This window comes from Pelophylax lessonae (genome assembly GCF_965119305.1).
Source record: "Pelophylax lessonae genome assembly, chromosome: 5".
NCBI classification, from domain to species: domain Eukaryota; kingdom Metazoa; phylum Chordata; class Amphibia; order Anura; family Ranidae; genus Pelophylax; species Pelophylax lessonae.
The window spans coordinates 465240805-465256312 of NC_138772.1; the positions used below are offsets into that span (position 1 = coordinate 465240805).

The window sequence follows — 15508 nt, forward strand, 5'->3', positions numbered from 1 at the left end:
GATCATTCTTATGTTGGAAAAGTGCACCGCGACCATCAATAAAATGCAGCTTCCCGCCACCAGCAGCCCGCATGCAACCCCACAGAAGGACACTGCCACCACTGTTTCACTGTAGGCACCATGCATTTTTCTTTGTACTTCTCACCTTTTGTGACACCATACAGTTTTGAAGCCATCCGTTCCAAAAACCTTTATCTTGGGCTCATCACTCCAGAGTCTCAGCATGGGCCCTGGCAAATTCTAGACTGGCTTTTTTGTGCATGTGCTGTAGGAGAGGCTTCCTTTATGGACAACACCCATGCTTGCCATTCCTCTGCAGTGTATGTTGTAGTGTGTCACGTGAAACAATCATCCCAGTTTTATCTTCCGTGTGGTAAAGCCCTTTTATAATCTGTCTGCTGGACACCTGTTTAACTTCTTGCAGACTGCCCCACGCACATATACTGCAGCAGGGCGGCCACTCTGTGCCAGGTCATGTACCTAGTATGTGACCTGACACTTCCAGGTCTGGGACGCGCATGCAGGAGCCAATCAGTGGGTCCAGTGGACTCAATGTCCACTGGGACCTGCCGATCGTTCGGGAGCCAGGCAGAATGGCATTCTGCCTATGTAAACAAGGCAAGCCGCCGTTCTGTGAGGGGAATGGACTGCTCCTGTTTCTGCCAGCAGGAACACTATTCTTTACCTTCTCCCAGTCAAAGCATCTCCCCCACAGTTAGTAAGCACCCCCTAGGAACACATTTAACCCTTTGATCGCCCATGATGTAACCCCTGCTAGTGTCATTAGTGCAGTGACAGTGCAAATTTTGAGCACTGATCACTGTATTGTCACTAGTCCCCCAAAAAGTGTCAAGTGTCCGATTTGTCTGCCGCAATATCACAGGCCCGCTAGAAGTCGCTGATCTCCACCATTACTAGTAAAAAATAAAAAAAATAAATCCCATAGTTTGACACTAACTTTTGCGCAAACCAATCAATTTATGCTTATTGGGGTGTTTTTTGGTTTGAAAAAAAGTAGCAGAATACATATTGGCCTAAATTGATCTTATTCTTCTTATTAATATTTATTTTTCTTTTATGGGTATGTTTCATATCCGAAAGTAAAAAATTAGATTTTTTTCTCTCAATATAGTCGATCTTTTGTGTGTTTTTTTTTTTTGTTTTTGTTTATAGAGCAAAAAATTAAACCACAGGTGAATACCACCAAAACAGCTCTTTGCGGGGGGGGGGGGAGACAAACCTTTTTATTTAGGTACAGCGTCGCATGACTGCGCAATTGTCAGTAAAAGTAATGCAGTGCTGTATCTCAAAAAATAGCCTGGTCATGTAGAGAGGGTAAACCTTCCTGAGTTGAAGTAGTTAATGAATAATTAGACACCTGTAGTTTGAATTCTTGTTAGGTTTATGTTGTCAAATTTAGTTTTGCTCCGAAGACTTTCATTGGGGTGTATTCATTTTTGCAACATGGTCTGGAATGAATTTGTTAGGAAAAATGTTTTTTGTCAGTGCAAATGAACAAATCTTGGTTGCAATCAATCCTTTTGTGGGAGTATTTTGTAGTATAGTGTCCCATAGAAAATGTTGATAAGGAAAGGTTTTCTGACAAATCTGTTGGTAGGGTTGTGTCCTTACAAAGAACCAGAGTTTTGTCAGCCATCATTACTTTCAGGGAATATCTGGCGTGGATTGGTAAGTAAATTTGGAAGATAACCGCGCTATGCTAATGTACAAATAAGCAGCAGCTTATAGTGTGACAAACCCAAACAAAAATTATATCAAGGTAAGCCGCGCTAAGCAGTGAATTTGTGCTATAACACACAAAATATTATATATGGTGAAAATACCAAGTTAAATACTTGAAATGTACAGTGAATAAAAATAACAACTTGAATGTGACATACACCCAACCAGGAAGTGTGTAAAGCAAGTTGTGTGCAGAGTTAATTAAAGTTTAATAGTCCCTATAAGGACCCAAAAAAATCAACCGTGACAAATGTCTAAAGGTCAAAAATGATCTTGACCACAAAAACTGCTGGAAAACTCCTGGGGATCAATCCAGTAGTCCGTGTGAGATTCCAAAGTGTTAGATCACTCCTATTGCAAGGAACAGCCACTAGATACGCAGACTGCTTACCAGATTGAGGTATATCAAGTGTCTGATAAATTCCAACCTCAGACGACAGGTTGGTTATTGGTGGAGGTCACAATCTTTCACTTCAGCACTTTATTCCTTAAGTGGATTGCACTTAAGGTGTACATTTCACCATTGGGTGTACATTTGTGATATATGCACCCATAACAATTATACAGTGTTACGCTATGGGATCTTGTATCATTTTTTTCATGCACGTGGTCCATGTTTGTTGAGCTTTTCCTGTCGTCTGAGGTTGGAATTTATCCAGAGGTCTATCCTATTGAGGATCCTGGGAGCATACACCTTTGAATCAGGCACTTGATATACCTCAATCTGGTAAGCAGTCTGCGTATCTAGTGGCTGTTCCTTGCAATAGGAGTGATCTAACACTTTGGAATCTCACACGGACTACTGGATTGATCCCCAGGAGTTTTCCAGCAGTTTTTGTGGTCAAGATCATTTTTGACCTTTAGACATTTTTATTTGTCACGGTTGATTTTTTTGGGTCCTTATAGGGACTATTGAACTTTAATTAACTCTGCACACAACTTGCTTTACACACTTCCTGGTTGGGTGTATGTCGCATTCAAGTTGTTGTTGTTGTTTTAATTCACTGCATATTTCAAGTATTTAACTTGGTATTTTCACCATATATAATATTTTGTGTGTTTTTATAGCACAAATTCACTGCTTAGCGCAGCTTACCTTGGTGTGGAGTGGTGACTGAGGACAATAACTGCACTTCTTTGAAAAAGCATGTGGATACCTAAAATTTTGATATAATTGATTTTGGTGAGGAATCCTATTTCAAATGTTCATTTTGATGTATCATCTTTGTAGATAATATGCAGGAGAGCACTACTGCAAGTAGCTTTTCAGAACTGCCAGATTCGTTATTGTATCCTTCGCTAACTCAGACTACTGCCAGCTCAAGTGATTACCAACCACCGCTGCTTCCCCTGGATGTCGGCAATATCCTCAAACCAAACTCATTCGACATCACAAAAATGGATGACCAAGAAGGTTAGTTTTTTTATTTTTATTTTAACTAGTCTTGCATTTTACAAACGTTTGAAAGAACTTTTAAGTCCTAATCTGTATATTATCGAATAATCCTAACTCTCTGGGCTTTCAGAATATTCACGGTTGACTTGGCACATCCTTCCCTTCCCTCTCTCTCAGCCATTTTAGTTGCTGTCTACACCACATTCTGCTTTAGACAATCCTATTGGTCCAGCAGATGGTGGGCCACAGTACACACTTCTATTGACATTCCTGTTTTTGTAAGCGTTAAAGTATATTCTGTAAAACCAATTTCTCTATCGTCCTTTGACAGACGCAGCTACATATCATCTTAGACCATTGGGTTATGCTCCTCCCATTAGGAATAGAACACTAGGCAGGAAAAAGCTTTACCACGCCTATGGGGCTGCCCCTGCAGGCATAACCCCACACACTTTGCTACAGTCTCCAGTTTATTTCTGCCTAGTTTAGGAGTAGGACCTAGTTCCCTGCTGGAGCTTCGGTCTTAGCTATGTAAAAGGGAGCCTGCGAGTGGACCGTCTCGCTGGGACGTGACGACTTGAACGCCCTGAGTTGCAACGTACCCCCTGGCTGGCAGCATCCCCACCTCAGGTGGGAGGTGGTCTGTTAGAAGTGGCGCCCACCTGGTACCGTGATATGGTAAGTAATGCTGTCCCCCCCCCCCCCCCCCCCCAAACCTCTGGCGATCTCTGGGTTGATGTGGGCCCCCTCCTGGGAATGGTTGGACCCTCTGGAGATCCCTCAGTTCCCCTGCCCTCTCGACCATACCAGATATTCCCCCTTCCCCTAGTAGGGGGGGGGGGGGGTGGGGTGTGTCTGTCCTGGTGGGGTCTTTTGTTTAAAGACCTTCCGATGCCACTTGTTTGAGACCCCCCCCCCCCCCCCCCATTTTGCTGTAAATTCATGCTCATTGTTTTCCATTGACGATGTATGGGCAGCCATTTTCTGTTAGTTCCCCATAGGAATGCATGGGGCGGCCATTTTCTTGTAGTCCAGATCGCTGGACAGGCATGGCACATTTAATCTAGCAATGACCCAGGCATTTTTTCCTATTTCCATTTCCGGTGTCAGTCGTTTTTACTTTTGTTCCACAGAACGTTCCAGCAAGCCTCCTGAGCGGTTGGGTAATGTTTTTGGGGTCCCCTGTAGGTTCTCCTTTCTTACTCTAACAGATTGTACTGGATTGGGATTTGTAAAACCGCTAGTGTGACAGTGGGATCGCGATTTTTTGCTATCTTTTTAAAGTGACACTGCATTATTTTCAATTAGTGAGTCCCAGGACAATGTTTCACCTACAGACCCCCTCAATGCGGCTGTGAGACCCTTTGGATCGCAGTCTGTCTGCTTTTACAGCAGTCTTGGAAAGCCTGGTGTCAAAGGTAGATTTTGTGTTCAAAAGTATTGATAGCCACAAAAGTCCACTGTCTTCACCTTCTTCGGTGGTATCCTTAGATTCTGAGGCCGATATTGCCACCACGGACGCTCCCCATCCTGATGGATCAGTGTCCTCGCATTCTGATGGTGACGAGGACCTGTCTTCAGCCGCTGCGTGGGAACGCACATTGGTGGAAGCACTCAGTTTCCATGCAAGAAACTTTAAAAATGGCAGATGAATCTACAGGGTCAGGTACGCAGGTGTCTCTTGGCTCCCGCAAAGCCCAGAAGTCAGGCAAGGTGTTTCCTTGTCTGGAGCTTTTTGACAATATTGAACAATGGTGATGCATCAGGCACATGCTAGTGGTGTCCAATCGCTTTAAACGCCGTTATCCTTTTTGCGGAGCCAGTTTCCTCCTTGGATGGACTGTGCCACCAAAGGTGGATCGCCCAGTTTCTAGATTGAATAAGTCTACTGTGGTTCCGGTGGAGGAATCCCCGGCTTTTACAGACCCCGTGGAAAGACGGGTGGAGTCTCTGTCCCGCCATCTACACGTGTTGGCGGATTCCTTACTAAAACCTATCTTTGTGAATGTTCTGGTGTCCCAGATGGTCACTGAATGGGTGAAGTTATTTAAGGGGAATCTGAACACATCCCCCTGGCACTGCTTGAGCTCCTGGACCAGATGGCTCAAGCCCTTGTGTTCATGTGTGATGCGTCTTTGGATGCAGCTCCCTTAGTGGCCAAGGTGTCTGCAGTTGGGATTGCCATTAGACGCATGGTGTGGTTAAAAAGCTGGACGGCAGATCCAGGTCCTCTTATTCTCAATTGGCTCTGGGTTCCTGGGTCACCGCGCCCTCCAAATGCCGGCCGACAGTTGATGCCGGTGGAGGTTGCAGTCCCGTTGGTGCTATACGAGCAAGCTCTACATGCCTACTATATAATATACCCAGAGATCGTTGGATCCTCTGATCTTGTTGCCTGAGCTATGATCTCCGTTATTCTTGTCTGAATTTATATGGGTATTCCCTAGCTCTCTTTGGAGGTCACCTCAGTGGCCTCCTACCGAAGTTAAATGTATCATTCTATGTATACTGATTGCTCGGTTTTTGTACTACGGTATATCTGTTGTTTGTCTCTTGGCATGCCTGTATATAAATAATTTATAAAAAAAAAAAAAAAAAAGCTGGACGGCAGATCAGGCTTTAAAGAAGGCTTTGGTTGACCTTCCCTTTATCCAGAGAAGATCCAAACAACCTCTCTCCCGTAAACAACTGATCAAAGGTCTTACGGGTGGGAAGAGTACTCTTCTCCCTCAATCCTCTAAGGCAGGGATCCTCAAACTACAGCCCTCCAGCTGTTGGGGAACTACAAATCCCATGAGGCATTGTAAAACTCTGACATGCACAGACATGAGTAGGCATGATGGGAATTGTAGTTCCTGAACAATTGAAGGGCCATAGTTTGAAGACCCCTGCTCTAAGGGCAAGGCGCCATGTTATAGGGTGGGCTTCCTGCACTGCTCATAGACAGCTTTTTTTGTACCTCCGGGTCGCAAGAAAAAGGAGTCGTTCAGGTCTTTTGGGGGTTCCAAGAAGCCATGGTCAGGTAAACCAAAGACTGGCCAGCCCGGTTCTGCAGAAAAGTCCTCATCTGCATGAAGTGGTGCCCTCCCCTGCTTCTGGGGTGGGGGACCGCTTCGCTTTTTTCCATAACTATGGGCTTCCCTGATTCGGGACAGATGGGTTCACAAACCGATCCGATCGGGGTATAAGATCGAATTCCGGTCTCGATCGTCGGACAGGTTCTTCCCGTCCAATCAGCACTTGTCTGCGAGAGGCAGTATAAGAGCTGCTTGCACAAAGGGGGATTGTGCCGGTTCCCTCTCAGGAATGCTTTCAAGGGTTTTATTCAAATCTGTTAACTGTGCCCAGAAAAGAGAGCAAGGTGCATCCAATCCTGGATCTCAAGGCTCGGAACTGCTTTGTGTGGGTACAGAATTTTCGGATGGAATCCATCCGCACAGTAGTGGTGTCCCTACACCAGGGAGATTTCCGTAGATATCAAGGACACATATCTAATACATCCCTTGTTACGGTGGGCATCAGCGATTTCTTTGCTTTGCCGTAGCAGAGGAACATTTTGTCAATTTGTGGCGTTACCCTTTGGTCTCGCCTCCACTCCCAGGGTTTTTACCAAGGTGCTTGCCCCAGTGTTGGCATTGCTACGCCAATGGGGGATCGTGATACTAGGGTATCTGGATGATCTGCTATTGAGCGGACTCTCATTCAGCCCTTTTGGGCGATCTGTCGATCACTGCCGGAACCCTGCAAGAATTCGGGTGGCATATCCATTTAAAAAAAATACACCCTGACACCTTCCGTGGACTGGAACATCTGGGCCTGACTCTGTTCTAGTAGATGTGTTGGCATCCTCGCGGACCTGATCAGACAGCCTGTGTGAAACCAGCCTTTCGGGATGTAAATGTAAGGTTTACTTTTTCCATACGACATCTGCATTTTTGTTATTTAGATCAGTGGTTTCCAACCTCAGTCCTCAAGTACCCCCAACAGGTCATGTTTTTGGTATTTCCCTCACCTTGCACAGGCACTTTAATTCAATGTCAGTGGTTTGTTATATGCAACATCTATTCTATTTAGGCCCCTTTCACACTTGTGCCACCTAAAACGTTGCGCAATTTTTGCCGTGACTTTGACTGGACTTGAAGCACTGCCTGTGTAGTCTTGAGGTCTATGGACTTGCATCAAAGTCGGACAAAAGTAGTGCAGGGACCACTGAAGTCACAACATGGCCTGTTTGGGAGTACTTGAGGACTGAGGTTGGGGGCAACTGAATTTAATTTATTACACCATGTAGATTTTATGCATAATTCAAGTGTATTACTATATTTGAATCAGTTTTAATGCTTGCCTGTTCAAATTTGTTGAAAAAGTAATCAATTTCCATGGGTTTTTTTTTTTTTTTTTTTTCCCCACATGATTTCTGTGGTCATCAGATTTCCTTGAATGACCTCACCATTCTTGAGTTGTAATTAAATGTGATCTGGATATGCTCAGAATCTGAAAAATACAGGATAGACATTAAACTGAGACTCTAACGTAAAAGAAAACTGACCTACAAATGAGTATTTAAACTTTGACCGTCTCTTATAGAAAAGGTTTATTTTAAACCAAATGTTTACAGCTATAGACAAATCTCTCACAAATATCCTAAACTGGGAGGACTATAGCTAAACCTGAAATCTCATCCTGCTGGGTTTTATTCTGTTGTACATTGTTTTCACATCCCCAGTCCATTCAGGGCGTGTGTGTAAGAGGAATGTGTAAAAAAAAAAAAAAAAAAATGCATATCCTTTCTGTATGTGTATTGCTGTTCTTTGCACCTACCTGATTGTGTTTTTTGTTAGAACGTTTCAGTATTAAACTGTTAAAAAAAAAAAAAAAAATCTGAAAAAATGATCTAAATGTTTTTTTTTTTTTTTTTTTAGGTCAGATAAGTGGTGACTTAATTGATGAGCTAATGTCTTCTGATGGTATGTATTACCGTTTGTTGTTTTTTTTTTTTGTGTGTGTTTTTACACCAATGTGCCATAACTGACCAATGAGAGGTTAAGTGGATAACCTTAGCATTTGAAACTTGGTGGGATATATTGGGCAGCAAGTAAACAAGTTGTATCTGAAGTTGATGTGTTCTAAAATCAGAAAAAATGGGCATCGCATTTGAGTATGGGGCTGTGTAGCAGCTGACCCGTGGCTACAATGGGTATGTGAGCATTAAAACTGGACCACGGAGCATTGGAAGAAGGTGGCCTGGTCTAATTCCTGTTTTCTTTTACATCATGTGGGTCGCTGGGTGTGTGCCTTCCTACATGGGGAAGAGATGACACCAGGATGCAGTATGGGAAGAAGGCAAGTTTGCAGAGGCAGAGTAAAACTTTGGGCAAAACCTTGGGTCCTGCCAATCATGAGGCTGTTACATGACACGTACCACCTACCCAAACATTGTTGCTGACCAAGTACATGCCTTCATGGAAATGGTGTTCCCTGACGGCAGTGACCTCTTTGAGCAGGATATTGTGCCCTGGCACACTGAAAAATTAGTTCAAGGATAGATTGAGGAAAACTGGTTCAAGGTTCTGAGTTGGCCTCCAAATTCTCCAGATCTCCATTTCAATTGAGCATCTGTGGGATGTGCTGGAAGAACCAAGTCTGATCCAAGTAGGGCCTGCCTTAAAACTTACAGGACCTAACCACTTGCCGACCGCCGCACGACTATTTACTGCGGTGGTCAGCCCCGTCCAGGCAAAGTGACGTAGTACGCCGCTAGCCTGTGAGCCTCTAGGGAGCGAGCGTGCGCCGCCGGAGGCATGCTCCCGCCCCCGCTCGTTCCCTAACATGTCCGCGTGTGTGACCGGCGGACCCATTGTCTGCCGGTCACTCGCGATCTCCCCGTGGAGAGGGAGAAAGGAAGGCGGCTGATGTAAACAAAGCCGCCTGTAGTTCTCCCTGATCTAGCCACACCCCTTTACAGTTAGAATCACGCCCCTAGGGACACACTTAACCCCTGCATCACCAATAAAGTTATCCCCTTCCCTGCCAGTGTCATTTTTACAGTAACAGTGCATATGCATAGCACTGATTACTGTAGCAATGTCACTGGTACCCCTCAAAAGTGTCAAATGTCAAAGGGTCCAATCTGTTCGCCGCAGTCCCGCAAAAAAATAAATCGCAGATCGCTGCCATTACTCGTTAAAAAAGCACCAAAAATGACAAATCTTTCCCTTAGTAAACGCAATAACTTTTTGTGCAAACCAATCAAAATACGCTTATTGCGATTTTTTTTTTTTTTTTTTTTTTTTTTTTTTTTTTTTTTTTTTTCTCCCCCAAACATGTAGCAGAAAACAAATTGGCCAAAAATATTAAATTATGATTTTTAAATTTTTATTTTTTTTTCATATAAAAAAAAAGTGAAAAATGTTTTTCAAAATTTACGCTCTTTTTTTTGTTTATAGCGCAAAAAGTAAAAATCGCACAGGTGATCAAATACCACCAAAAGAAAGCTCTGTTTGGGTACAGCGTCGCACGACCGCGCAATTGTCCGTTAAAGTCATGCAGTGCCAAATCGCAAAATAGGGCCTGGTCGGGTAAAATCTCCCGGGGCTAAAGTGGTTAAAGAATCTGCTACTGACAGTTGGCCAGATACCACAGCGTAGCTTCAGTCATATAGTGGCATCCATGCCTTGATGGGTCAGGGCTGTTTTGGCAGCAAAAGGGGGACCTACTCAATATTAATATAGTACTCGTCCTCACTCTTATTCATTAAAAGTGAATCATTTTTATCTAACGCTTTTGTCAGTGGAGAAGTGTGTGATTTTATTGGTGCCTTAACCACTGCTGGACCAGAAGATTTTCCCCCTTAATTACTAGGCCAATACGGCACTGCGCTACTTTAACTGATGGTTGTGCGACGCTGTACCCAAACAAAATGTGTTTTTTTTTTTTTTTTTTTAAACCCCCCCACAAATAGAGCTTTCTTTTGGTGTTATTTGATCACCATCACCTCTGCGTTTCATTCCCGCTATAAACAAAGGGCGACCATTCTGAAAAAAAGAAAAAAAATATGTAAGTATATAAATTTCTCAGCACAAAAAAAAACCAAAGTGAAAATAATATAGAGACTGGCAGCACACACTAAGAGTGCCTAAACCAAAAAGTAGTGTTGCGCCAGTCATGTGCATACATAGTGTATTCAAACTCAAAATACGTGCCCATACATATCCCAATGTCCATATAATTAATCAAATAAACGGTGAATCCACGTGTCCAAAAGAATCCCACCACCAGGTGAATTGGTCTCTCACCTCCACTATAGACCCACTGCTGGGTCAATCACAGTGTTGTGTATATACACACAGGGACCTTCAGATAATAGAGGCTATGGATAGCCTATCGCCTCCAGAGGGATTCTCACCGATAGACATAGAAGGGGAACAAAGGAAGAGATCTAGTGCTCTCTGTATGGTTGCAGTAAACCGCTTTGAGTAAAAGGAATGGTACTCGCAAAGGTGGCGCTTCCAAAGCGCATAGCGGTAAGCATAAACGGTATCTCGGAAGAGACAGCTACCAGCAAGCAGGCTCCGCCCCTATACGCGTGACGTTGGCGCCCAACCACAGGCGTTGACTTCCTCAGTAGGGGTGGAGACTGCATGGTGTGCAGCACCTTAAGTGGTCGGGCTTGATCCTCTTACGTGAAGCTGATTGGATCTATTTACATATTGCCCTCCCTGTGCCTTCTATGCGGCCCGGGACCCCGGAAATAAGAATATTCACATTCATTCCCTGGTGCCACATCGCTATACCGGATTAAATAGAAAATGGAGCAAATGCAATGCATCTTTTGCTCTTATCAGAGACTGCATGCTGGTGCTCATCTCCTCCTAGCATATACCGATCTTCTACCAATAATACACTTTAATCAATGACAATCCATAATAAATATACATAAATACATAATAAACACATCTAATTAAAAACGCATTAAATCTATAAGTGCATATATTGGAATCTAAAAACGCATCAGCTTTTAAAAACGAATCAAATGCATATACCAAAAAATCACTATGACTAAAACAAATACATTAAATCTTACAGAACCAGAAGATCATCAATTAAGACCCATTAAAAATACCAATAAAAGGCTACCAATAAAAATACCATCAAAGATGTCTAAAATTATTCATAAAACCAGAGTGCATTATCTATCACTAATAAAGCAGTTGAGGTCGAGGTCGAAGTCTATGTTGAGACCTCTAGGTGACAATACTTTGGTCTCATACACCCAAAAGGATTCTCTTCTACTCAACTGCCTTATATAGTTGAAAGAAGAATTTTAGCAAGAGTTCTTCTTTATTAGTTTTTCCTGAGCAATAGTTCAACCATTTTGATTTTCTAGCCGACATTTTATGAACATTGAAATAATAAGTGTATTTCTCATGTATTTTGCTGAGAACAAAATCTAGTTTGGTCTCAGTGTTCTTTTATTGCCCTTTTCTTGTTCTTCCCAAGCAATAGCTGTAGAATTCCCAGACACAGTTGGTTTTTGTCTCTCTACATAAAGTCATAATGAAACAATGTGTTTTTGTGGGAACATTTCAGATGACCAAGGGGAAGGTGTAACTGTGTATGCATTGTTCTCCTGTTGAGGATATTTTATCATATAAACTGTATGGAATGAATAAAGCGTCAGATGACTTTGAGCAACTGAACGCTGTTGTTTCTTTGTTCAGAGTAATCTCCGGGCCCGCTGAGCCTTGTGGTGCACCCGAGGCAGTCTATCAAGTCTATACTTCACTGGGAGTGATCTAATGCCAACAATAGTGACCCCCTCTCCAATGTTTGGATACATGCTCAATCCCCCAGAATTGCAAAGTATCAGGTTTTCTGTCATGTACTTCTCGGAAATGTTTAGAGACATTATGTGAGGTTTCACCTTTCTTAATCTTAACCTGCTCTGCTAGCCTCACATTCAGGGGTCTCGAAGTGCAACCAACATACTGGAGCCCACAGCCACACTCCAGCACGTAAACCACTCCTACAGTTGAGCAGGGATCAGATCTTTAATCTGATATTCTTTGCCTGTACTGTTGGCTCTGAACATTTTCCTCTTTCTGATTTTTGCGAGCATGACGACATACTATGCATTTACCGCGTGCATGGAAACCGGATAGAAACTGAAATACTGTGTTTTTCCTGAATACTGGGGGGGTTTATGACTACTGGTGCCAATCTATCTTTTAAAGTGGGCGCCCTCCTATAGATAAATCCAGGTCTATCTGGTAGGTGGGGGTCCTAGGATTTTATCCTGCTTAAGAATAGCCCAATGTTTTCTGACTATCCTAGTTCAACCTGTTTGTGTTGAACACTAGTCAGAAATTAATTTGAAATTACCTGTGTCAGACACAGGTTTCTTGTTATGTAAAAGTCTATTCCTATCTAAAACTGCAACTTGGTTATAATCCGAGGATATTTTCTCCATATCCTACCCTTTCTCACGAAATCGATCCACTAATATTTTGGACTGAATAGCATAATCATCCTGACTGGAACAGTTTCTTTTTAAACAAATCAATTGTCCCTTAGGGATATTAAAGAGCGAATTCCGATGATGGCAACTGTCCATCGGTAAATACGAATGCCGATCGGTCGGTTAAAAAAATTATTTGTATGAATCTGGACAAAAATCTCCAAATCAAGTAATTGCACCACTTCCTTGCTTTCAGTCCAAGATAATTTAATACCCCTATCATTAAAATTCATTTTGTTTTTAAAAGAATAAAAAGATTCTACGAAGCGAGGTACAGACATGTCGTTGGGTGGGACAGAGCTGACCTGCCGCAGTAGAAGTATGGCGGCTGGTCGGCAAGTGGTTAAAGTGTCTGCTGAAAAGTCTTGACTGCTGTATATCGTATCTAATTTTCTGTTTGTGTCTTTTTATCTTAGTGTTCCCGTTGCTGCGGCTTTCTCCCACTCCAGGAGATGACTACAATTTCAACTTGGATGACAGTGAAGGAGTTTGTGACCTCTTTGATGTGCAGATTCTAAATTATTAGATATAATGTCTCTTCTGGATCTGTCTACCTCCTTCCTACCTTACACACAGTAGTATCAAAGTTGATTTTTTCTTCTCTCCCCTAACTTGGATTTATGTTTTAATGTACAGTGAGACTAGATTTTTTTATAAATGAAATTTTTTTTTTTATTACTGAGATTGTTTTTAGCGTAAATACTTTATTCAGCAATTAACAAAGGATAATTATAAACCAAATTCCGTTGACGCTTTAATGGCAATCTGTTAATGACTTAAAGGGCACCTTGTTGCCTATGCACCATGAACCAGCCATTTTGTTAACTATTTATCTGCCAGCTTCCTCCTGCCAGTCCTACTGCCCCCCCCCCCCCCCCCCAAGTACTGTATGCTGCAGTGAAGTCACTCGTTTCCATTGTCTTTATAGGCTTGCGAATATTTGTACACCAGATTTTCATGCACAAGGCCCCTCCACAGCTCTTGCTGCCAACAACCATCATTCAGATGCTTTATCATTTTATTTGGTGATATATGAAAAAAAATTACAGGACCTATTTCTAGCCGTAATAAAAAAAAAAAAAAAATTCTATATCAAGATCAACTGGGAAAAGTTAGGATTTGTCAATTCTTTATTGCTATGTTCCAGTATAGAGGAATGCTTCCTTTTTTAGACAAAAGTAAACACCAAGTAAGGAAAGCAGAGCAGTGTTCAACCCTTTTGGCATGTTTTTGGTAATACTTTCCAGTGTGGTCACCAACCTCTGTCCAGGTGACAGGTGTCACAGAACAGAAGGGGGGAAAGGTCTTCTTAACAGGGACACAAGCAGCATTTAGTATCTGACCGCATCTCAACTCGTCACCATTTATTTGCTATAAGGCTCCTGAAAGGTTATCCATGGTTTAAAAGTGATGGGCCTGCCATTGCTTATTAGGAAAATGCTAGTTTCCTCTTGATTCCAGGTGTATCTAAACCAAAAATATTATATTTTGCAGCTTACCAGTCCTAAGGTTAGGTGTCTGCATTGCATTAGGCTTATCATTCAGGCTTTTTGCCTTTCACGAGTTTATCAGTAGAGAGCCATGGTTGCCATCCAGGCTGGCATTTGAAACAATGCTTTTATTCATCTCCATTACATGAGTGATGGCATTAGTGTCTTACAAAAGAGAGCGCAATCTAATGATGCCACCACCATTTCTAAAGACTAGTAAGCTGCAATAAACTACATTTTGGGTTGTTAAAGCAGAACTGCACTGCATCTGAGCACCACAAACCAACAACGCTATTTAATTTGTTTTTAATATTCAAAGCAAACACATCCATCCATGCCTCTGCTTTATTTTGCTGAGAAACTACTTTGAAAAACACCCCCTAGCATTTCTGGCCATAGCCATCTTGAGTTAGGACAGATTTATGCAGCATTTACTTTATGAAATCCATCTGCTCTTAGCTCAGGCAGGAGGGTGTGCTAGCTGAGAACCCCTCCTGTGATTTATGAAATAATTTGCCTAGGCATGGGAACCAAAAAGTAACTGAAGAAATGCAAAAAAAAAAGTTTAGAACAAGAGGATATAACGTCCTAGCAGCATATAGTTAATGTTGACTGCGAGAGTAAAGTTCTGCTTTAATGTATGCTCTTGTGTTTTTTTTTTTGTCTGGGTATCAAAAAGCACAATAAGTTGCAATCTCTTATCTGTATACCCAGGCCAGCAACTTGGCACTGAAGCCAAAACATCCAAATGACCGCTAGGGAACTAGCATTTTTAAAAGAAGGGTTCAGCAATGGTATCCACCCACGATTCTCTTCTGAAGTCTTTTAAATGCTTTGGTGTTTGTTGGTATAAAGGGTAAGTTTGCCTTTGTAGAAAAAAGTACATTTATTTATTCTGGGAGGAACCTGGAAAGCATTGCACCCGTGATCAGTAGATTGTTTGTGCAATGTGTGCTCCTGCAGACATTTCCTCCTGCTTTCAGCCGGTACCTCTGTACAGCCTTTGTTTGAAAGCAGGAGCACATGGCGGTAGAGAGTGCTCACCAGGGATCCCACAGCCTACTGAAATTTGTCCTCTGTGGTGGAAGATGGTACTTGTAGTTTATTCCCGTGAATGAAAGATGTAGCTGTGTTGGCAGAACACCGCACAGCTGCTGTTTTTGAAAAGAGACAGTGGTTACAGGTTGTCACGCATGTTCCAAAGGGAAACTGATCTTTCTACAATAACAGATGACCCAGCAGATATAGCACCTAAGGAGGCAATACATCTAGTAAAGATATCTTCAGGAGAGGATAGATTTTCTCTTTCCTAGCTTTGCAGGAGTTTAAGTTTTTTACATTTTTACAATAACCCTTTAAAGA

At 42.4% G+C, this 15508-nt stretch overlaps 1 protein-coding gene across 1 annotated transcript in view; it reads left to right on the plus strand.

Annotated features, from left to right (window-relative positions):
- The window catches only part of E2F5 (E2F transcription factor 5), a 49288-nt gene extending 35783 nt beyond the window's left edge, over window positions 1–13505 (plus strand). The window contains exons 7-9 of the mRNA XM_082259414.1: window positions 2975–3157; window positions 8062–8106; window positions 13073–13505. Of these exons, the coding sequence (XP_082115540.1) occupies window positions 2975–3157; window positions 8062–8106; window positions 13073–13182 (338 nt within the window). The 3' untranslated portion in view covers window positions 13183–13505. The remainder of the gene's footprint in view (window positions 1–2974; window positions 3158–8061; window positions 8107–13072) is intronic.
- Window positions 13506–15508: the final 2003 nt, after the last annotated feature.